The sequence below is a fragment of the Acanthochromis polyacanthus genome, chromosome 17, assembly GCF_021347895.1.
Source record: "Acanthochromis polyacanthus isolate Apoly-LR-REF ecotype Palm Island chromosome 17, KAUST_Apoly_ChrSc, whole genome shotgun sequence".
NCBI lineage: Eukaryota > Metazoa > Chordata > Actinopteri > Pomacentridae > Acanthochromis > Acanthochromis polyacanthus.
Genome location: NC_067129.1, coordinates 37,117,411 through 37,142,349, shown reverse-complemented (window position 1 = coordinate 37,142,349; position 24,939 = coordinate 37,117,411). Strand labels below are relative to the sequence as shown.

Sequence of the window (24,939 nt, the reverse complement as noted above, 5' to 3'; positions counted from 1 at the left end):
TATAGTGTTAATGTTTTTATTCTTGGTTTCTTCCTATTCCATAAATAAGATCCTACACTGGTATGTATTTTCTTCCAGTATCCTTTCGTTGGAGGCAAAGTGAGCATCGAGCTGAAAAAATTTATATGTGGTAATATATTCATTTTTACTATTGATAAGCAAGACTGAAAAGATGTTGGAAATTTTCCCCATTTATCCAAATCATTTACTATAGAATGAACATTTCATTGAAGTTATAGTTAATTAATGTATCAATTGTCCTATGTATTGAAACACCTAAATATTTAAAGCTGTCAACAACTGGAATATTGAATGTACCCAGGTCAGTAGAGGTTGTATTCAGGGACATAATTACAGATTTTGTCCAGTTCACCTGATACCCCGATAGTTTTCCAAATCGTTCAAATGTTTTGAGAAGAAAGGATATTGATAAGAATGTCATCAGCATAGAGGGATATACAATGGGGGTGTTGTGTACTATTATTGGCGCAAGTTGTTCTGATTGCCTAATTAATTGAGCAATGGGCTCCAACGACAGGCAAAAAAGGAAAGGTGACAGGGGGCAGCCCTGTCTCGAAGAGCGAGAAACTATGAACCTTGAAGAACAGGTCCTGCCGGTTACTACAACTGCTGTTGGATTGGCATATAATGTTTTTATCATTGCAATAAAGCCTTCGCTGAAGCCCATATGTTGTAACACAGACCACAAATACCCCCACTCTAATCGATCAAATGCCTTCTCAGCGTCGAGGGAGACAATGACATTTGTACTAGATGATTTAGATGATGAGTCTAATATAGAGAGTAACCGCTGCATATTATCGGAAGCTAGACGTGATTTTAGAAAACCTGTTTGGTCATGATGGATCAGATGTGTCACAATTGGTTCCATTCTCATTGCTAAAACTTTGGCATAGACCTTTATTTCAGTATTTAAAAGACTCAAAGGGCGATAGGAGGCGCACTCAGTTGGTGTCTTGTCCTTTTTAATAAGAGTGATATAATGGCTACATTGCACCCGTCTATGAAGGACCCAGCGGAGATGGAGAAGTTTATCATGTCTAAAAGCAGTGGACCAAGCTGAGACCAGAATGCAGAATATAGCTCAGGTGGAATCCCATCCAAGCCCGGAGACCTGCCTTTATTCATGCAGTTTATTGCTTCTGTAAGTTCTTCTAATGTTATTAGTTTTTCGAGCAAGTGTGCTATTTCAGGTTGTATCTTTGATAGATGGAGGGAAGAGAGAAATGATCTACAAGTTTCATTGTTTCATTATTTTATACATTGCAGATTAATACTGAAAACATCAAAACTATAAAAGAATACATATGGAATGATGTAAACAAAGAAGTGTTAATCTTCATTTCTAATCTACAAGCTAGAAAGTAATACAAATAAAAGGCATTGAATGAGAAGGTGTGTCCAAATGTTTTGACTAGTAGTGTACACACGTGGACAAAATTGTTGATACCCCTCAGTTAAAGAAGGAAAAACCCACAATTCTCACTGAAATCCCTTGAAACTCACAAAAGTAACAATAAATAAAAATTTATTGAAAATTAAATAATCAAAATCAGCCATCACTTTTGAATTGTTGATTAACATAATTATTTAAAAAAACAAACTAATGAAATAGGGCTGGACAAAAATGATGGTACCCATAACTTAATATTTTGTTGCACAACCTTTTGAGGCAATCACTGCAATTAAACGATTTCTGTATTTGTCAATGAGCGTTCTGCAGCTGTCAACAGGTATTTTGGCCCACTCCTCATGAGCAAACAGCTCCAGTTGTCTCAGGTTTGATGGGTGTCTTCTCCAAATGGCATGTTTCAGCTCCTTCCACATATGTTCAATGGGATTCAGATCTGGGCTCATAGAAGGCCACTTTAGAATAGTCCAACGCTTTTCTCTCAGCCATTCTTGGGTGTTTTTGGCTGTGTGTTTTGGATCGTTGTCCTGTTGGAAGACCCATGACCTGTGACTGAGACCAAGCTTTCTGACACTAGGCAGCACATTTCTCTCCAGAATGCCTTGATAGTCTTCAGATTTCATCGTACCTTGCACACTTTCAAGACACCCTGTGCCAGATGCAGCAAAGCAGCCCCAAAACATTACTGAGCCTCCTCCATGTTTCACCGTAGGGACAGTGTTCTTTTCTTCGTATGCTTGGTTTTTGAGTCTATGAACATAGAGTTGATGTGCTTTACCAAAAAGCTCCAGTTTGGTCTCATCTGTCCAAAGGACATTCTCCCAGAAGCTTTGTGGCTTGTCAACATGCATTTTTGCAAATTCCAGTCTGGCTTTTTTATGAGTTTTTTTCAGCAGTGGTGTCCTCCTTGGTCGTCTCCCATGAAGTCCACTTTGGCTCAAACAACGACGAATGGTGCGATCTGACACTGATGTACCTTGGCCTTGGAGTTCACCTTTAATTTCTTTGGAGGTTGCTCTGGGCTCTTTGGATACAATTCAACGATCCGTCTCTTCAATTTGTCATCAATTTTCCTCTTGCGGCCACGTCCAGGGAGGTTGGCTACTGTCCCGTGGGTCTTGAACTTCTGAATAATATGAGCCACTGTTGTCACAGGAACTTCAAGCTGTTTAGAGATGGTCTTATGCAAACATCTTACCTTTAAGATGTTTGTCTATCATTTTTTTTCGGATGTCCTGGGACAATTCTCTCCTTCGCTTTCTGTTGTCCATGTTCAGTGTGGTACACACCTTTTCACCAAACAGCAGGGTGACTACTTGTCTCCCTTTAAATAGGCAGACTGACTGATTATGAGTTTGGAAACACCTGTGATGTCAATTAAATGACACACCTGAGTTAATCATGTCACTCTGGTCAAATAGTTTTCAATCTTTTATAGAGGTACCATCATTTTTGCCCAGGCCTGTTTCATTAGTTTGTTTTTTTAAATAATTATGTTAATCAACAATTCAAAAGTAATGGCTGTTTTTGATTATTTAATTTTCAATATTTTTTATTTATTGTTACTTTTGTGAGTTTCAAGTGATTTCAGTGAGAATTGTGGGTTTTTCCTTCTTTAACTGAGGGGTACCAACAATTTTGTCCACCTGTGTATATTAGGCAATAAAGATTTAAAAATGATATATGCTTAGGATAAAAGTCCATGTCCTTTATGATGGAGAGGAGAGTGATGTTTGTGTCTTGTGTGTTCTACATAAACACTTCAGATGTGAGGTGTTCTTCAGTACTGGTCCTGGTGATCTGGTATCGTAGATTGAGGCCAAATATTATGATCATCGTGATGTTGGATTTTCGTAATTGTAGGATTCAACACTAAGTTATTCTTCTATAGAGAGGTCTGGGCGTAAGAAGAAGAAGGTGAAGAGGTCACAGCAGTGGTGTAGTGGTCCCTGGAGAAGTGGATATACTCTTAATTTTCACCTTTTTTTTAATTAATCAAGAAAAACGCCCAGTTTTAGAAACAGTGACATAGAAGACTACTCTGTTCAATTTATTCAGTCATTTCTACTTGCCCACTATTATAAAATTATCATGACTTGATTAGGAGCAGTTTGTAGTTATTACTGGTCACACAAGCAAACTGGATTAATGTAACATGTATTTATCATGAGGCAAACATGGTGTTTCAGTTACTTTTGAACATTTATTTAAATAAAATACTTCAAATATGAAGTTGACAGTGCATCCTTGTTCATATTTCATCATGAATAAAACCTCAATATTGTTTTAGGTCGAATCTTAAACTACCTGTCCCCATTCTTGTGTTTTTACTTACTTTAAAATCAACTACCAGCCTAGAGGTTTTTCCACATTATCCCAATGTAGCTAGCTTCAGAGTTACATTAGAATAACGTTAGCCTTTCAAAACATTAGTCAGACTTGGCCCGACACTCAGTTTAACCCGTTGCGCTTCAGTTGCGCTTCAGTGTTCCGCCCGCGGTACACTTTGAGATCTGCATAAGCAATTTGCTAAATGTCTGAAACTGCAAATGCGATTATACAAACACTATACGCCGATGGAAAGCTTAGATTCTCATGAATCCGCCGGTATAAACCACTTTCAGATGTGATTACCACAGCGATAATATAAACACATTTGTCAGACAAACAACGAATATCCATCCATCCGTTCTCTATACACGGCTTCGACGTACACAGCGCGAATCACATTTCCGGGTTCATTATTACACACAGATGAAAATATTCCACAAAAAACGGCCATAATCCAACCTTAGACATCCAGACGACACAAGCCAGTAAACTATTTTGTCCAAAACATGTCTTGAAGACGGTATATACTCCACAAATAGGTCGTTTTCGAGGAAATGCACCTCGCGATGCGTGTCCAATATTCCCTGTATTTCTCGTCATATTTTTATTTACAAATAGAATATTAGCGATTTTTTTGTACTGAAAATGGCTGGAATTGACTGCATCTTTAACCACTGGCGACAAAATATCCTGTCCTTGAAATGTGCAGTCATGTTGCCAGTAGTTTAAAACAATGATTCATTTGGAAACCACCTTAAAACTTACCTGAGAATTATATCGTCCATGAAAGTAGGTTCGCTCGATACGTGCCACTCACTTGAGAGGTGTTTATTCTGACTTTCTCGCATTTCCGCGCATCTTTCAAGCAGACCTGTCAATCAACTGGAGTGCCACAGAGGTGTTAGCAAAATTTTCCTCTCTATAACCCGCCCTACTCTGCCTCTGATTGGCTCATCCCTAAAGTTAACCAATCGAATCAGTGAAGGTAGCATGTACCAGCCAATTACAGGCAGAGGAGGGTTGTTCATGGCTTCATCATCCTTAAGGAAAAGAGGGCTACCTGGCACACAGATATTACTGAATGATGCGCACCAGGGAGCATTAGAAGTGGGTATACGCAATGCTAACTGAAAAATAAGTGGGTATACGCCGTATACCGCCGTATCCCTGGACTACACCAGTGGGTCACAGTGAAGAATGCAATCTCTTCTTCAGGATGGGTATATTGCGACTATTATCAGGTTCTTGGGCAGTTAGACATTCTGTTGTCTCCAAGAGTGTCATGAGGGGTTATTTTGATGTAAAATAGTCTTCCAAATTCAAAAGTGTGAGAATGTGTCTCTTGAGTCCATTTGCTGCTCTGGAATATGCTGGGAAATAAACCGTTCTGCTCCGTAGTACATTAAACAGACCAGTGTAAACCAAAAACTGTCAGCCTATTTGCACACTTTCTGCCTCTCCTTGGTTTACATCCATTTGATTCGCCATATGAGTTACACGTCTCAGGTTCGGCCATTTAAATTTCTTATGCCCTTTAGATTTACTCACCTCTAGGATCACATTTGATCAAAGTTAGGCCTTTTCATGTCACAGGAAGTCAGAGATGCAGGCACAGACAGAAAACACAGCAGAGCAGAATTTAATTGAAAAGGATTTGTTGACAATGAGTGGAGAGGGGATGGGGACACAGTGCAGGAACAAAGCAAGGACACTGGCTGGAGACTGAACTATGGGGAGCACAGAAATTCGAGGCTAATCAAAGTACAGTAGTGATCTCTGGTGAGGAGCCAGTGGAACAACCAAACCAAAAGAGCTGAGACTAGGGAAATGACCCAGAAATGCTGACGCCAGAGAAACAAGGTCAAATTATTCAGGCTAGCAACAATCAGAAAACACTATAGAGACCAAATCCTAAGAAGAGTAGATAATTTGTCGGGGGAGTTACTGAGCAGTTGCTGAACGCATAGAATTCAAAACTCTGACACTACCATTAAAAACTACAATGAAAACAGCTCCCTCCTACCTGAACTCTCTCATTCAGGTCTACATTTCCTCCTGCTCACTATGCTCAGCCAACAAAAGGCGCCTGATACAACCTCCACAATGGTGCCGGTCAATAGGTAGACTCTTCTCCTCTGTGGCCCCCTGGTAGTGGAAAGACTAAAAATCCAGCTCTTCACTGAACACCTTTGGACTTGACAGACTGCAAAAAAATAAAAGAAAGAAAAAAATCCTGTTATGTCTGCACTGCCTGTAGACACCACGGTCCTATTATCACACTTGAACTTATTTTATTGCACTTGTCTAGGTTGTTTCCTCCTGACTAGATCCTTGCTTGTGCTGTATCTACTCCAAGATTCTACAATTCTACAATTTCATTTAGCAGACGCTTTTGTCCAAAGCAACGTACAACACAAGCAAGAATTCAGACATAAGGAAAAACCTGTAGTAAGTGCAAAAAGTGCTTCAAGTGCGATTGGTCAAAGGTGTTGCCATCAAGTTGCAGAAGAATTGCCAACCCCCCCCCCCCCTTTTTTTTAAATCTTTGTCAGCGCCAAATAAATGCTGGGTTTTGGACCACCTGACTTATTCTACCCCTAAGGTGGAGTCAGATTAAGTGCCAAGGTGTTCTCTAAACAATTGAGTCTTCAATTGTCTTTTAAAAGTAGAAAGGGACTCAGCAGAATGCACAGAGTTTGGTAATTTGTTCCACCATTTGGAAACAACAGAGGAGAAGAGTCTGGCTAGAGATATCGAGGGTTTTGGACCACCTGACTTATTCTACCCCTAAGGTGGAGTCAGATTAAGTGCCTAGGTGTTCTCTGAACAATTGAGTCTTCAATTGTCTCTTAAAAGTAGAAAGGGACTCAGCAGAACGCACAGAGTTTGGTAGATTGTTCCACCATTTTGGGAACAACAGAGGAAAAGAGTCTGGCTAGAGATATCGAGCCGTGCTGGGCTGGAAGCACCAGGCGTCTCTCACATGCAGAGCGAAGTGGGCGTGAAGGGGAGTAGACCTGGATCAGGGAATCCAGGTAGGCTGGGGCCGTTCTTGTAAATGTTTTGTAAGCCAGGAGGAGAGTTTTGAATTTGATTCTGGCTGCAACTGGAAGCCAGTGAAGAGAGATGAACAGGGGAGTGACATGAGCTCTTTTGGGCTGGTTGAAGACCAGACGTGCTGCTGCATTCTGGATCATCTGTAGAGGTTTGACTGTACATGCAGGGAGACCTGCCAGAAGAGAGTTGCAATAGTCAATGCGTGACATCACAAGAGCCTGAACCAGAAGTTGTGTGGCCTGTTGGGTCAGGAAGGGTCTGATCTTCCTGATGTTGTAGAGGGCATAACGGCAAGATCGAGAAACTGAGGCCATGTGAACCTTAAAGGTCAGCTGGTCATCAAGATGTACGTCGCTTTGGATAAAAGCTAAATGAAACTGTGGAATTGTGGAATGACCAAAACTATTACAAGGCTAGGAGCAACTGGGAAACTACAAACATATTTACGGGCATCACAAACAAGAAACTGAATGCACAGTATAGTGCAATGAACTACACAAGAATAAGTAAAGGTCAAAGGTTCTTTATTGTCATATCATTCCACATTTGGACATGCAACAATACGAAATTGGACCCTGGTCCCGGTTTCAGCCATAAGACAATATGAAACGCTTCCATAAAAGACAATATAAGTATAAAAAAGACACTACTAATATTTACAAACCTACAACATAAATAGATGTGCATTGAGACCATCAATTAGTGCAATACAGACAAGAGCTTTGGCTCCAAAGTCGTGGTTGACCGTTTCTTAATAGATAAATAAAGAGCCTAGTGCAGTAGTGCAGTGTGTGCAAGAATGTGTGTGCCTGTATGTGTGCGTGTGTGTGTGTGTGTGTGTGTATGTAGGGACGTGTGCATGCATGTGTGTTTGCGGGGAGAGGTGGTGATGATTGAAGCCTATACAGAGATTAGTTACACCTCAACGAAGAGGTTTAACCAGACCTGCGGAGAAGCGCAGCCAAGAAACCTATTCCTACCAAAGCTACAAGCATGGGGGAATGATACAAACCAGACGGCCCTACCAGAAGTGATGAAGCTGCTGGGCCCGGTACAAGGCAAAGATGACAGCAAGAACCTCACCACAGACATCTTAGCATGGGTTGGAGAGATTGGAACAAACGCCACCGACAACCAGACCACTCTGCAGACCTGGAGAGAAATCCTTGAAGCAGAAGACCTGATCAACGCGACCACAATGGTGGAAGACTGGCAGACCTACTCTGAAGAAATAGGTATCCGGTACTGGATCAGGAATGGAACCAGGATCAAGACAGGTCAGTGTAACTGGGTTCATCCAAACTCAGAAACCCCAAGATGGTACTGTACGAAGGCATGTGTCCTATGGCCGGGACAGGAGACCAAAGGCTACTGGAAATCTGAAGTTGTGTATCCAGCACACCACAAGAATGAGACGTGTACCAGAATCCTCCCGTCAGATGGGATGTTTTGGGGATATTACAACTTCACATGTGATATCCTACAACCTCCAACAACACAGCCACCAATGGTGACTGAAGCCTCAAGAAATGAAACCCAAGGTCTAACCACCATCGTAGCTGAAACAGGTTCAGTTTCAGCCACCCAAACACCAGCACCTGGGGTGAGTACAACTACCCAGAAAGCTACTATACAGTTAGTAGATCCAGACTTCCAGCCAAGACGCAACCGTCATCGAGGCCGTTATTGGAACACAATTAAGGACTGTGTAGCAAACAAGTTCTTGACCTTAAATCCATGCTACTGGAACATGCTAGCAGACTGTAAAACGCAGAATTATCTGGTAATAACACCAGCTACACACCTGATGTTCTACGTAACAAAAGGCATGTATGGAGCTGAACCACGGGCACACCATGAGAACTGGTTAAATGACACTTTGCCCTGGTTATGGATAGTTCCAGTAAAGCACTTTAGAGGAGCATTCCCGAAGGGTTATGCAAGAACAGGCCAGGGCCTGGCGGGACCAACAGAAACTGATATGTACGTGCAGAAGCTTCCCACGCCACTAGAGCTGATGGGGGTCCCAAGAGGGGATTTCCAGAAGATTGACCAATGTGTGGTGAAGAAAGTAGCTGAAGCACTGGACGGAGAAGAGTATGTGAGTAACGGTGCCTCGCCCAGATGCCCATTATGGCAAGAATGGAACAGATACTATGGTACGTGGACCTACAACTGCAGCGGACTGACGGCCAACGAGACAGTTAAAGGTATTCTACAAGCCTGGAGTGAAGGACACACCAGGAGTGAATCCTCTACCTGGTGGGGCCTGCAGAAGCAAGAGATCCAGGAGTGGGTGGTTCCATGCCTGAGCCAGACCAGCGACTATTGGGTAAAGTACCAATATTTGGCTACAGTCTATTCCAAAGAGAGAGACATTTGGCCCGGTGTATGGAGCAAACCTGAACCCTACGTGAGTCCAAGGCCATGGAGCATGATGTGTGACAGAGCCAACACGACGTGCACCATCGGCCTAGCCAGACAGCATTGCCAGGGGGTTCCAGGATGGGAAGACCACTGCCAAAGCCACTATGGAGAAGAATACGCAACCTATGGGTTGGAGGTAAAATGGGTTAAGAAGAGTGGAAAATGGAGAAGAGACATTCCTGAGGGAGTGGGATGTGCTAAAGCTATTCTGGGTCATCAAATGATGAACAGAAGAGAGGTGAACGGAAAGATCATTCCACATGTAGCAGACCCAACTGTCGCCATAGCAGAAGGACACGCCTTCAGAAAGAGCCTTTGTGAAGGTAAAGAAACCAAAGGGTTAGAGTGGTTGGGTAACAACAGAATCTACAACAACGGGACCTGCCATTCACCAGAAGAGCATTGGATGCATTGTGGTCAAGGAAGGAAAGAGCATGAATGCACCTGGTGGGAGAGAGCCACCCTGACGGTGCAAGGAACGTTCGAGACAGCCTTAGAAACTGTGGTTGAAACCATCGAAGAAGGAGCTTCGGTGGTAGGAGGGTGGATCAAGAGTTTGTTCACCTGGTTATGGCCATATTTGCTGATGATTTTGGTAATAATCATCATAATGGTCATAATCTACGCAGTCATCAAAGGAGGAATTGGAGCCGCCTTCATTTCCTGCCAGAAGAACGACCACGCAGGCGCGAAGGAGGAGGCTAAGCAGTCCCTCCTCCGGAAGGAGGCGTGGACTACAGTATAAGAAGAGGAACACGGACGCGCCTCAGCCATTTTACTTGCTGAGCTCGAACTAACCATAGCTAAACCAAGGACAGATTGAGAAGTGACCGTACCCTACAACAAGAAAAGAGGAACCATGACTAACAACAGCACTCGATTCAATGTAAGTGACTTCACTTTGCTTTGCGACAAAGCCAGCTTCAGAGAATGTATGGAGTTTTGGGCTATTGAAGTCACTTGGATCATCCACTGCTGCACCGGGGCATGGGCCCTGGACCAGCCGCTGAGAATCATCACCCTGATCCTGGGGCTCGCCAAAGAAGCCCTAGTCAACGCCTACCGACGGTGTGGCCTGAACACCCTGTCCCTGTTCATGACCTACATCCAGGGACGTGCCAGGATTGACACCACCAGAGTCGGCCTGCTCAAGGGAGCAGGTGTAATCTCCTGGGCGATATTGGATTTCGCCGCCCTGTTCTACAGCCCCCTGAGATGGATCAGCGTCGCCTACGAAGGGTTGCTAGTGGTGCTGCTGTTAGCATATCTAGTCACACTAGCAATGGCGCTGCAAGAAAGAGGAAGAGGGCGTTGGCTGCTCAAGCTAGGCGCCATTACTCTTTGGGGCGTAGGCTGGGGCATTATGGCAGTTATGTATTGGCTACTGATAGATAGAGGAGTAGTTGGAGTAGTCTGGTTCATGTTGTATGGAGCCCTCTTTCCTCGGAAAGAAGGAGAAGCAAAAAGTCCAGGACGCACACCACCAGTGGTCCTGCAATCCCCTTGGAGAAGCAGAATGGCACAAAGGCGCGCCCAAAGAGATGACAGGGCCGAATAAGAAACAACACCATGCCCTGTTTTGCTCGCTAGCTTGCTACGCTATGAATATTTATACATATATTAAATGAAATCAAGAGTTTCTATGTCTGTTTAAATTCCAGATGAGTGCAGCCTGCGTTAAATGTGGGGGTACAATTGAAGAAAAGAAATGCCTCTGGGATGTCTCACCTACCTTTTGGTGTGAGATCTGTTACAAAGAAGCCTTCCCTGTTACCACAGCACAGGGCATTTATTGTAAGAAACCTGAGGCTTACCTCCCAAGTGTTGTCCTGGGACACCACATAAGCATACAAACCACGGCCATGCCGATGGGCAGCTCGATGGTCGCATATCAAGCTAAGCCTGAAGAATGGTGTCAAGAAAGTCAGACTGGGTATTACCTCCCAGTCTATGTTAGATTCTGGAAACTTCCAACTGGAGAAGGCGTCTCCACGACCCATGTGGCAGATGGAAGATGTGTCGCCATAGGGAAACCATGGAAATTACCCGAGTTATCTATTACTCCGATCGAAGCAGCGATGCCAGTAGTTGAGAGGCCCCCTACTCCGCCAAAGAAGACGGTTGGACGGTCCCAAGGCACGCAGACTGAGCCTCCACCACAAGAAACGGAGGTCCAGTGGAACTACAGCCAGGAACTCAGTGAAATACTGGAGATGCCACTCCCAGTGATGGAAGCAGAATGTCAACTACCTCCGGTGCTGTCACCCATACCTTCACAGCCTCCGACACCTCTAACGGACGACCCGCCTGAGATATCGGAGGTACAATCTACACCTGAAATATTGGGGTGCCAAGACACGCAGCCGACTATGACGGTCCCAGACGCGCTGGTGGAAATCGAGCGCGCCATCGAGCAACTCACGATGCCCAAATTGGCTGCTGTGCAGGGTATCCAACGACCGGTGACGCCTGCAGTAGCAGTGGTACAGGGCGTCCAACGACCTGCATTTCCTGACTTATCAGAGTTGCGAGTGATCGACAGCTGGGAACAGTCGCCTGGAGAGCTCTACATCGTTGAAGAGGTCGTCACCACCACTGACACCGAGATGCCGCTTGGAGACCTGCTGGATCTCACTGCACCAGAGGACGACGTTGACCTCTTTTCCTGATTGCTTGGAGTCGCTATCTGTGACCTCAAGAAGGGGGTGTCAAGTGAGATGCAGATGTTGAGGTCTCAGAGAGGACTCAGGCTCATTATGGCCCTGAGGTAACAAAGGTTTTGAAGCAGATAAGTAAAGATCTTAAGAAGAAACATTATAAGTTAACCATATGATTATGCTTGCTGAAATATATATACATTTTTGAAGTGTTGATATGATTAAAGTAATGATTCAGATGATTTATTATGTTCAGATTGAGAGGAATGATTTAAGAAGTGATTATGTGTGAAGTAATCCTTGTTTAGGCTCTGTGTGTGCGTACAGGCCTCATAAGCTTGTGTGTCCGGGCCTTAAGAAAGCAGAAGTGCAGTAAACAACAGTCACCATGACTCGGCAGCCACAATGACATTGCAGCCTCCTCAGAAAAAAGGGAAGTTTGGGAAAAACCCAAAAGGGTGGGCTGAAATGTGTGTGTGTTAAACAGAATGTGGACACTGTGTATTTGCTGTAACAACATGACTTCTGTATTACTGCTGTATGTGATGACAAAGTTGATTGCATAAGTTAGACGGTGTCAGAGGGCGTACCTAGCCAGTTTTGTGTGTCTGGAGAGAGTATAAGAATGGGAGAGCAGAGACATTAAGGGGGAGTCGTTCGCCGGAGCTGCTAAGAAGAGCCGCAAAGGGAACTTGGCCGGAGTTCTGAAGAATCTTCACCTTCCTCTTTTGCCCAAGAGACGGGAAGACGACGCGGGACTTAGGCTCCAGAGATCGCTGAGGACATCGTTGGAAGCGAAGTCTTTTTCTGACTTTGTTCAACAAGCGAAGACCACACTCTGCCAAACGGAGAGTCCTAAGAGGTTCTGCAGTTATCCAGAAGAAACCAATAGAGGGAAGAACCGACTACACCCGAAGAGGCAAAGGAGGCAACAGCACCGGGCTGTTCCCCTCCCCGGGGCTGGGAGACCCAGTGACCCACTACAGCCTGAACAGACGAGGGTTCTCCATCACCACCATCCCACAGAGAAGACAGCTGGGGCGTAAGCACTAACGTTCCAGCCAATTCCAGAGGTAACTGCCAGACCACGATTGGCTTACAGGACTCCTCCGCTCCCCCCTGCCGAGGGATAAGATCCTTTTGTCCACAAAGAAGACATCGTACCGAGTCCTCCGGACAACTGAGTGCTTTTCCCAGACGCAAGACAAGACCGAGTGATACGGTAGTGGCCATGCTGTTCGCTCTCTCTCCTAAATTTAATAATTAGAGAAGATTGTCAGGTACGCTCAATTTATTTACTTTAGTCTCATTTTTAATCAGAAATAATTAATTGTTTTAATCATGAATTGATGCTGTGCTCTTGCTAAAATTTGCTTAATAAAACGCTCTATTGCATTTAAAGAGAAGCCTAATGAAATTATTATAAACCACTGATAATCTGCATAGTGGTAAAAAGTTAAGTTGATTGTGTGCATTCAATCCAATGGTTCTTAAAGGTTACTTAGTCCAAAGTGAGATTGTTTAAACATTACCCCTGAGGTTAGTTCTTTCCAAACCTCTAAAACGAACCCAGGAATAGCACCAAGTGCAGGCAAGTCCTTAAGAGAGAAGCTGACCGATAACGAATGTGAATGATAGATCAATTCTACTACTAGAAAGGCTGCTTGGTGGGATAGCATTTATCAGATAAGAGGGGTGAGACATTCGGATGCAAGGCAGTTAGAACCTGGGCGAGTGTCTCTCGATTCCAGCTTAATTTATTCTGCTGAAACCTGTTAGGTGAAATACTAATAGGCAGATAGAATCTAACCCTTTAAACGGAGAGCTGGACCAACTTTAACCTGAGGCAAGGGTTAAAAAAGGCTAGACTGGCGAACACAGCCAATATCCACTGTCTTACTCTTGGTCATATTTTCATAACCGATCTGACTGCCCTTCATGGGTGGCAATGGAGTTGGGTTCTGCTAAAAAAAAAATTCCATTTTAGCACTTCTTGGATCTTCACTCCCTCTCCCACCAAATAAACCCATAGACAATCCAGTTGTCTGGCACAAGTTGAGAGTGTGGGCTCAGTTCAGGAGACACTTTGGCTTCCTTGATTTTTGTCTCTCGAGTCCCATTTCCGCCAACCATCTCTTTCAACCCTCATTACTGGACCCAACATTTCAGGAATGGCGGAGACTGGGCATTGAGCGCTTCAGAGATCTTTTCACGGATATTGGTTTTGTATCGTTTGAGAAACTGGCCAGTGAGTTTAGTCTCCCAAAGTGTCATTTTTATAGATATCTACAAATAAGACACTTCCTCCGCTGTCAGATACCAAACTTCCCTTAGACACCTGATGTAAACATTGCTGATGCACTTCTTAATTTACAACCATCATGCAAGGGTCCATTATGTACAAAAAACTGCTAGGTAAAAGGCAGGCCCCACTTAACACCATTAAAACCGCATGGGAGCAAGATCTGAATCTAACCTTGTCTGAGGACATGTGGGACACCATTTTTAAGTTGGTTAACTCAACTTTTCTCTGTGCCCAACACTGCTTGTTGCAATTTAAAGTTGTTCACAGGACCCATATATCCAAATCAAAATTGTCTCGCTATTAACCAGATGCAGAGATGCATATCAAATATGTCTGCCTGATACCAAAACAATAAGGGAAGCAGATTAAATTTTGCCTGACTACATAAATAGATACCCAAATATTACAAATGTGTCACAACTATATTCATCTGTTGTGACAAATGTAAACAAGAGGAGGATTCGCTTATTCACGTTTTGGAGTTGTCCTAGGTCGGAGAAATACTGGCGGGAAGTCTTCCAAACTTTATCCGTAATTGTCGGCTTGGACTTGGAACCCAACCCTCTGATTGCTCTTTTTGGCACCGCAGACGACATCGATGTGCGCCTGACCCCTGCTAAACACAGAACTCTGTTCTTTGCCTCTCTCTTGGCCAGACGTGCAATATTGCTGAGGTGGAGGGATGCTGCCCCACTAGGGCTGGGCGATATGGCCAAAAAATAAAATCTCAATTTTTTTAGTCATCTTTGAAGATTACGATTTTAATCGCTTTTTGTTGTTTCTTTGAGGTCTCCTGTAGCTGCAGGCACTCTTCCCATTCTTTCGGATGCCTCTGCCGGAGGTGCTGAAAGAGGTTAGTTGTGCTGCTACTCTTCGTTTTCACAGTACTTTTGCAAACCTTTCACATGACTGTAGTTTGCTCTGTGTCAGTCTTGTCAAAGCCGAACCACTTCCATATAATCGATGTAACATAAGGCCCTTTTCTCGCGACCAACTCTTCATCTGCTGTTCTGTCCGCCATGATGGGGATGTGAGTGTTTTGGCGGAAGGAGATGAGAGGCGGAAGCAAATGCCAGTGCACAAGTCATGAAAGGCAGAAGAAGAATCTGTATTGTAATATATTTCAGTTCGCCTCGATTTTACGATTTGGCAAATTTTCAAATCGTCAGGTTTTAAAAAGGCGAATTAATCAAATTAATTCGATTTATCGCCCAGCCCTATGCCCCACCCACCCATGCTCAGTGGTTGACAGATGTTATATCTTGTTTAAACCTTGAAAAAATACATTACTCAATTTGTAACTCCAAAGAAAAGTTTCAAAAAGTGTGGGGACCTTTTTTGGAATACTTCCATCACCTTCAAACTAGCTAGAGAGTGGATCCCTTACTCACACTTTGTTTTTAGTTTTTACATCAGCAATATCAACTGTATAAATCAGTCCTCTCTTTGATGCCTCCTTTTGACCAATGTGTGGGTTCATAATTTATACATATATTTCTTTATTTTAGTTTACTTTATTTCATTTATTTACTATTATTATACTTTATTTTTTTAAACTTCTTAGATTGGAACCTGACATCCAGCTGTTATCTGTATCTCTCCAGGAATTAAGTACATTTGGTCAATTTGTCCTGTTGATTATTTTATGTAAAAGTCTGGCTTGAAAATGATGGGTGGGTTGGGTGGGTTAGATAACGTTTTTTGTTCTGTGTTGTGTTTTTACTCTCTCCCTGCTGTGCATGGACAGGATTGTCTTTCTTGTCTTGAGTTGACTCTGTACTTTGCAGGCTTCCTGTCACTACTTTATATCCATACCATGTATTTATGAAAAAAATTTCAATAAAAATATCTTTGAGGGAAAAAAAGACACTCGTTCAAAACAGTCTATCAAATCAAATTTATTGAATTTTAAAGGGGTGCTCTGAATTCACAAGTTGCAGCTACAGTACATAACTCCTCCTAATATTTCATAAAACAGTCCAGTCTCATTTCAGATAGGAAATTTCCTCAGAAAAGCTCACGCTACAAAAAAGGACAGATGCATCAAATCTGATATATATATTTTTTATATGTATGAAAAATAAGAATGCTATCAAAAATAATATGGGGCAGGAAGTGTTAAAGGTTGTGAAGATGCTGCATTTAAATCAGTCTGGAACAGTGAGTGATATGGACAGTGAGTCAAGATAAAATCCAAAACATACACATCCACCTGGAAGAACAGAAACACAGCAAACAATTTCAAGCCTGTACTATATCTACGTTTTAAAGGGTTCAACTTCAAATGATGTATATTCATTCAGAATAACAATATCATGGGATCTGTTTAATCACTTTAATTAGCGATGAAACGCTATAAGATGTGAAATACAACAAAATATGAATATAAAGGCCTTAATTTCAACTGGATCAGATGGCAATTTAGCAGTAAATGCATAGCAGTTTATTTCAGCTAGTTAAAATTCAATTGTATGATTCTTACAAACTATGACACTATATTTTTTGGGGAGGATGATTACTGTGAAGACCAAAATATGATTTCTCTTTAAAGATATGAAGATGAAAATCAACACGATAAATACAGCCACAACCTGTAAACACTGCCTGCCAGCTTAGCTCTTTCATACTGAGTTGTGTGGCTATCACAAATAGATTTTTTCACAAGGCACTGGAGACCAAGTTTGGTTTACTGTCCACAGATCAAAATCAGCCCCAGCAAACACAGTGTTTGTAGTGCTTAAAATCTAAGCCCATCCAAAATCTGTATGATAAAATGCATTTTATTAGCTGTGATCACATTGTAGAAAAGGAAACAGCAGAATATTGTTGGCTGATTCCCAAGTTACTTCCAATCCAACATATACTATATTCATCCAACACAATACAAATGCATGAGGTCATCACTTTTAAACCCAATCTTAAGTTTAAAACCAATATTTAACTTTACCCCACCTCCAGCCCAAATCCTGCACTGCCCAAACAGGAGGGGTCAACCCTGAATGGATATGTGAGAATAAGAAAACAGTAAAAATTATACAAACAGGAGCAGAAGAGACCCCATTATTCCCATTTACAACTCCAGAATCCATAGTTTACCCATTAAATGATAGGAACATAGACACCGAAATTAGCCATGGATGTTGAATACTAGGTTTTGTGTACCCAAATATTACAAATGAAGCATACTGAAGTACTAACATGGAAGCTTTATATTTTTTTTAATTAATTTTTTTTAGGTATCGACTTAGTCAACTGTCATCAATGTGGTAGCATGCAGTAGAGCACCACAACACGTAGCATTATATGCTTAAGTGCTAGCATTGCTGTACGCTCACTGAAAAATAATACTAGCTGTAACCCAACAAATAACATGACGTACTGTAAATGTTGATTTGGAGCTTGCCATCGCTAAAAATATAAAATGTTAGCATGTAGTCTGCACTCACTCAAGTTTTAGTTTATTTTGTTAACCTAAAGAGCTGGCTAAACAAGTGTCTTCACTCAAAATATTGTTAGTAAGAAGCTGGTACTCTACTGCAGAGTGAAGGTCTGTGGTAAGGTGTCAGCTTGTTTGCGATCACATAATGTAGTGTGAGATAAGTAGTGACCAAAGATTTTAGAATAATTCAACACAAAATGATGCTAAAGTGTTAGCTTATCATGAGCTTGCATAAGTCAGTAAGCCTACTGTTCAGCTAACATTTTATTCAGATGCTGCAAAAGATATTATCAGTTAGTTTGAAGATTATTATGACTCTGTAACAGAAGATAGTATAGGCCCATCATTAGGACAGCAGCTGTGCCCTGTAAGAAGTATTAGCTTGGAAATCAATCAGAGGCAAATTGTAAGTTAACAAATTAGCAATATCACAAAGTTTATGCTAAAATGTTTAAATCGAATTAACTGCAACTCAAAACAATGCTAGCAACAGACAGACAATGCAGGACTATGCTAGTGTGATTTAACAGTACAGGATTAAGCAGAGCATGGGCTCTACAACAATTTAACATAAAGGTAATGCTAAAATCTGGGCATGGAATTACACTTTTACTTAAAATAATGCTAGCTGCTTAATTTTGGTGTCCATGTCCCCAATTAAGAGGCATCACAAGTTAAACTATATCCTTACGTAAAGGGAAGAGGATGATTTTATTGTTAATGAGTCCAAAAATGTAATGATGATGTAGATTCACAACACAACTGCTAACATATGTGACAGTGAAGAATCAACTGGTAAGTGAGTGTTTTTTCCACTGCATCCAAATACTGGTCACTCTCTGGGACCAAAACAAAGAGGATAAGATCGGAGGATAGTGAGAGGTGGGTAACTTAGCTATTAAGACAAATCATATAAAGTATGCCTAAAGTGGTGAAAGTCTTATGAAAATTTCTTCATATTACTAGTTTTGTTAGCTAAAGTGTCTGACAATCTTTGGTTTACCAACCCTTACTAGTTGAAGTATCACAAGCCATGTCAGGAAGCATATGTAGAACACCACTCTAAAAGGAAAAACAAAACAAAACAAAAACACATACAGAAAAGAACCAGTACACTATTTTAGATGTAATCATCTCCAGAATCAGTCTCACAGTTTCAACACCGTACAATAAAGCTCTATGCACACATACAGTATGTTAACAATTTTTATCAAACTACATCAAACCCTGAGCAAAAAGGAAAAATTTAAGATTTCCTATATTAAGAATATAGTGAGTGATATATAGATATGTGCACTCCTTGTGTCTTTTACCTCTCACAATGATTTTTCTAATGGTTTTATGTGGCAGTGATCCACACTCCTAGCAATGGAAGTAATGTGGCTTGTCCTTCCCTTGGCTATGAAACTCAAAAGAGCTAGTATGGTCAGCGCGGTAAGCTCTCGGCTGACTTCAGATCAAATAATTAATCGTTTATTGACATATTTTTTAGGAGTCTGAGTTAGTCAATTTGGGTGCAAGAAAATAAATTTCAATTCATTTTTGAATAAAACATCCTTACAAATACATAACTTGCCTTGAACTTGCATTTTAAATTAAAGAATAACAAGCTTAAATACAAAACTATTTAAAATAGAAAGAAAAAAATTAGTTTTGATGGGCATAAAACATTATCAAAAATCGTGGAATGTAAAAATATTTAAACATTTGTTCCATGATTTCAAAACTAAGCCTAAAACTGCTGTTAAAACCTCATCTGTCCAGCTACTAAAATTCATGTGTATTTAGCTGTTCAGGGAAGTTTTCAAAATCTGAGTCCTGGGCAAAAGTTTTTTTTTTGAAAATCTTAAGTATTTCGAGAAAAAGTCAAACTGGTATTTTCTACAAAGCTCAAATTACCAATACAGGCTTGATTTTAGGATGGTTGTGATGATAATAACACTATTTTAAAAAGCTTTTACACCCAAAATTAAACAAAAATAAAGTTCTGGTTGAAATGCTGTTTAAGTACAGATTATAATTTTTATTTTTTTGCAGCTAAAATGATCAAGTTTAAATAATTACTTGTTAAAATATGAACAATAAAAGCAGACTATGTCTTTTTTTTCAGTGCATTTCTTGGAGGGTGAGGTCACGGTGGCTGGAAACTGAGATGTGTAAATCTCAGCTGACTGCATAGGAGACATGCACAGTTGCGCGGCCTGTAAACTGCTGAGTAGACGAGCAGTGGATAATCCTGACGACAGATGGCAGCAGAGAGGATGGAGAGCTTGCTATGATCTGCTGACTATCCCTACAACTTTCTAAAGCTGCAGTGCAAACAGATGAGCTCAAATCTAGGAGGGAGAAGACATAAGAAGGAATGACCTGCAGCTCTGAATCTTAAATAAGTTTAGATGTCTGACTATAGTGACACACTGTTTGAGAAGGTGTATATGTTTGACAGGCTGTCAGAGACATCACAAGAAGAGAGTGGGAGAATTTAGCTGAACAAAGACCACAGGATGTTTCCAGTAACGGTAGCCTGATCTGCCATAAAAGAGCACTCTGCTGGGCCACAGCCAAACCAGACAAACAAGCCCATCATTCAGCAAGCTCGCCTCTCCTTGCGCTGCTGGTCAGCAAACAGGCCTTCAACTAACAAGAGAACTCGGCACCTTTCCCCCACACTGAAGTCACGACTCTCTTTTTAAGAGAAGCACCGTTTGAATTGACGGTTAAGTATTTACATTAAACTCTGCAGGTCGAGCCTTCTGAGCCAGCAGAGAAGGTGTCTAATATGAAGTGTCGCTTTAATCCCAACAGTAATCTAGGTATTAACAGCTGAATCTACAAGCAGTGAAAGACATCCTCGCTTAATACGACACACTCAGCCTGATAGCATATTGGAGCTCATCTTAGCATATTTCACAAAATTTTCGATAAATTTGTGTGCCGATTCTTCTCTAAACCAATCAGCCACAATATTAAAATCCCTGACAGATGAAATGATGGCACTTTTCTGGCAGGGTAATGCTGCAACACTGTTCAGGAACTGTTCAAAACATTTCACAGGACGCTATAGGATGTATTTGAACAACTGACTATTTCCTTAATTGATGATTGGAGGCAGTATCAATCAATAAATTGACAACATGGTAGCTATTTTTGATAACTGACAAGTGACATAAGTTGCTGATATAGCTTCAAAAACACAGTCGTAGTGAGTCAAAGCTCACATTGAATATGTTGTTCTGGTCGGTAGGTATTAACGCCACAAAAAACAAACAGCTGGAGGCTGCACCTGATGGTGAAACCAGGTACAACAGCTAATTTACAATACAGTCTGATGTAGCTTTCCGCCTTATCGGTTAATATTTTTCAAAATTGGTTAAATTATCCTGAGCCTGGGATCTTTCTGCATGGAGTTTACATGTTCTCCCTGGGCATGTGTGGGTTTTCTCCAGGCACTCCGGCTTCCTCCCACAGTCTAAAAATATGCTGAGGTTAATTGATGACTCTAAATTGCCCGTAGGTGTGAATGTGAGTGTGATTGTTTGTGTGTATATGTAGCCCTGCGACAGACTGGCGACCTGTCCAGGGTGTCCCCTGCCTTCGCCCGAGTCAGCTGGGATAGACTCCAGCAACCCCCGCGACCCTAGTGAGGATAAAGTGGTGTGTAGAGAATGGATGGATGGTTAAATTATCAAGGGCAAATAATCGGTTAACAGTTGTCAATGCCCTGGTGCCAGACAGCCCCAGAGGTTCGAGCTATTGTCCTGTCCAGCACAAGGGGAGACTATGCAGTATTTGAACAGTGGTTTTAACATTGTGGCTGATTTATAATTCAGATCAGCAAAAGTAAGGAAGGTGTATTAATGCAAAATGTAAAAAATGTAGGAAACAGGTCAAATAAAACCATCTCAGTAAGTAAACTGTGGAAAGGTTTTGGACTTGACACCAAAGACATAACAAAGTGAGTAAAAGTAGGGTTGTTGGCAGCCATTTGAAAATGCTGTGATGACAAAGGCCTGTCAGCCATGTCCATTCTAGTTAATTAGTTAGGATTGAGGTTATGTAAGCTACATTCAATCCATACGTCCATTCGCTACACCTGGACCCGCAACCGACCGCATGTCTTTGGACCAAAGTCAGAGCATCCAAAGAAGACATACCAGTAGGTTTGAACCCAGAAACTTGCTATGAGGCTACAGTGTGAACCACTGTACACCATGCCACCCTGTATTGAAGTAGTTTTTCATATTAGCTGCAACAGCCCTATGAAGTCAGTATAACGCAGCACAATTTGAAAACTGAGTTGCAGCTGCAAATGTGTCCAAGTGCACTAAAACGATTATAACCAATTTATAGTTATTATTTTGAGTATTACAAGATTATGAATTTATTAAAATGTGATGTGAGGGAAATTTTAAAAAACAAGCGAACTGCTGAATTGCAACGCGAAACCATGATCTGGGGTGTGGAGTAGAAATGTACAAAAGAAATAAATGTCAAGTCCCAAAATTAGATAACAGGAGAGCCATGGATCACTTAGTTATGACTTGATATTAGTGTTGCACACATGCATCGCAGCGCCTTTTGCATAGATTGACTTAACAGAACACAAAAAAAGGCCATTAAGGCATTCCTCACCACCACTACAATTATTATTAAAGGCGTTAAATCAACTTCAAGGGTAAGATTTTGTACGAAACTAATCCTGCAGCATCTATTCTTTGATAGAGAAATAATCAAAACTGAAGCATGAGACTTTCATTACGAAAAAGTTTTTAAGATAAACGTCTTTATGCATGACAAAAATGGTCCTCTCACTCGTCACATTGTCAAGATATACAGTAGGTTTAAGTTTTAAAACAATCTTTCTAGTGAAAGTAAAACATGAGGTAACACTAAGAATGGTAAAGTATAAACAACTCTGTGTGTTAAGTGATACACAAGTGCATATAGATCTCTGGAGCTTCAGAGAAACTAAACTGTCAGCAATCACACCTGCTAATAACACTCCTTTTTTTCTGTGTGGAAATTTTAATCTTCTGCTTAAGTGTTTTCTGCTCACCTTATTGCTCTGACCTTGGCCCTGAGTTCAGTTGGGAACCATCCGACCTTAAACCCACATTATGCGTTATCATATCACCCTCTAAATGTATGTCTGAGAGGCAGATTTGACTGACTTTTGACCCTCAGAGGCATCTCAAGCTGATCTGCATCACCTCTGGTTATCAGACGGGCAGCCAAAATGCTCAAAAGTAATTTAAACAGGGATTTTGTTTTTATGAAACCCTCACATACACAAACAATATACAGTACCACAGCAGGAATTCAAAAACAGAACTTTGAGAATCGTTCCCCTTGGGTGAAAGCCAGTTTAAAAGCACTATATTTTGTTGTAGAGGGATATTTCTCATCCAATCATGGCTTTGTATTATTATTATTATTATTATTATTATTATTATTATTATTATTCAGACTTTGAGAGCAATGTGGTTTGCATGTTTCTCAAACGGATCCAAATTCTGCAAAAAATTAAGATTGGCTTGCCAGGACATTAGCCATGTTTCCATATAACTGTCAGGTGAATTTGAAGCGAGCTGCTTAAATGTCACAAAAAGTCTGGAATAAAAGAATTGCTTCCATGACCTGATTTGGAGAGAATAAACTGTGTAGTGTCAGAAGGCGGCACTATAGGCTAAAGCAGGAAGCAAAACCAGTTGTTTGCAGCATCAAAGAAGATGAAAAAAAAAACCAAAAATGAGTTCACATACAGGAGAAAAATGGATAGAATTCTTCATGACTTGCTTTGAATTGAGAAAGCTGTAATTATTTTTTCATGTCAGCTGATGTCAGACATGTTTCATGCTGTACTGAGGAGAAGACAACAAAACAGCTAATCAGTCATGCAAGTTAACTGTTTGCTTCACAAGAACTTATTTGAAAAGGTGTGAACATCTCCCATTATGCACACAAACTCTCTGCGTGCATAATGGGAGTGCACAAAAAAATCAAATGTTGTAGCTTTCACTAACTTTCTCTGACGCAATGTTTCAAAACACGCAGAGATCTGCTGTGTAAACATGGCTACAGAGGTTACTGTCAAACCGAAGCCCTGAAAATCTTCACTATTGTCAAAAAAAAAAAATGCGGCAAAAAATTGTGAGGAAGGTGGGATTATTGATTTGTGATTTGCCGCGTGTGCAATAAAATGAAAAGTCTGAAGTTATCACGTTAACTGGGTGCAAAGAGTATAGCTGTTTTACCTTTGAAATGTGGATGAAGTGACCTGTATTCCTCATAGTTTTTTCCTGCTAATACTGCCTGAATTTATAACCCACCCATCACAGTTCCTAGACCTTTTTATGATACATGAAGGGATGGGAGAGGAAAAGCAGCTATCTGACACATCACTCTTACAGCAAAAAAAACATTAAATTAAACACAGCCTGTCGTAACAGCCGCTCACACACACTGTAACAGACCTTCCCAATCAGCAGCAGCTGTAAACACAGTAGGAGTGAGAGATAAGATAATGTCTCTCCGCGGAAGCTCCTCTTTAGTTTCTGGTGCTCCACATTTTACATGCAGTGAGGCGATCATGACCTTTTCTTCAGTGTTGTAAATGTAGACAGACACAGTGTAGCACTTCAACAAGATCCAGGCAGGAGCCAAATCTCCCAAAAAAGGAAAAAAATTAAAACCAAAATCACCAAACTTCAGTAGTAGAGTAGTAGGTCCACTTAGGCAGCAGGTTTGTAACGGAGGAGTTAAAGTGTGCGGAGAAATGCCCAGGAGTTGTGGAACAAGAGCAGGCAGTCCTGGTGTACTACAGTACAAATGGTGGGGTTGAGTTGCATTAGTAGCTGAGTGTGCGGCTTGAGCGAGCAGTTGGGAAGTGGATATCAATCATCCTTTGTATTGTCAGTGACAGCGGCCGGCGAAGACATGTCTGGCATGCGACTGCGCTGGTACAGACGGTAGCCCTTTCGGCAAAGCAGGACGAACCAGTAGACCTGCGGCGCCAGGATGCACGAGTTGCCCAGGTTGGTGGACAGCGGCAGGTGGAAGGGCACGCTGTACAGGGGGATGCCATAGTGACGGCCATACATCCAGTACATGTAGGGGAAGAGGGCGATGCGGCACATAAAGAAGGTGAGCAGTACTATGCCACCATTGGCCTTGTGCAGCCAGCAGTCCTGGAGGCTGAGCTGGTGGAGGAGACCAAAAGAGGGAGGGATGGAGAAGGAGTGTAGATGGAGAGAACAATTTAGAGGAGCAATAAAACACAGAGAAAACACAT

The 24,939-nt window shown here is 41.6% G+C and overlaps 2 protein-coding genes across 3 annotated transcripts in view; one reads left to right on the top strand and one right to left on the bottom strand.

Annotated features, from left to right (window-relative positions):
* Positions 1-24,939, top strand: part of LOC110970730 (CLOCK-interacting pacemaker-like) — a 611,892-nt gene that overhangs the window by 335,593 nt on the left and 251,360 nt on the right. The gene's annotated exons all lie outside the window — the stretch shown is intronic.
* Positions 16,092-24,939, bottom strand: part of tlcd3a (TLC domain containing 3A) — a 103,788-nt gene continuing 94,940 nt past the window's right edge. The window contains exon 5 of the mRNA XM_051937698.1: positions 16,092-24,847. Coding sequence (XP_051793658.1) covers positions 24,542-24,847 — 306 coding nt within the window. The 3' untranslated portion in view covers positions 16,092-24,541. The remainder of the gene's footprint in view (positions 24,848-24,939) is intronic.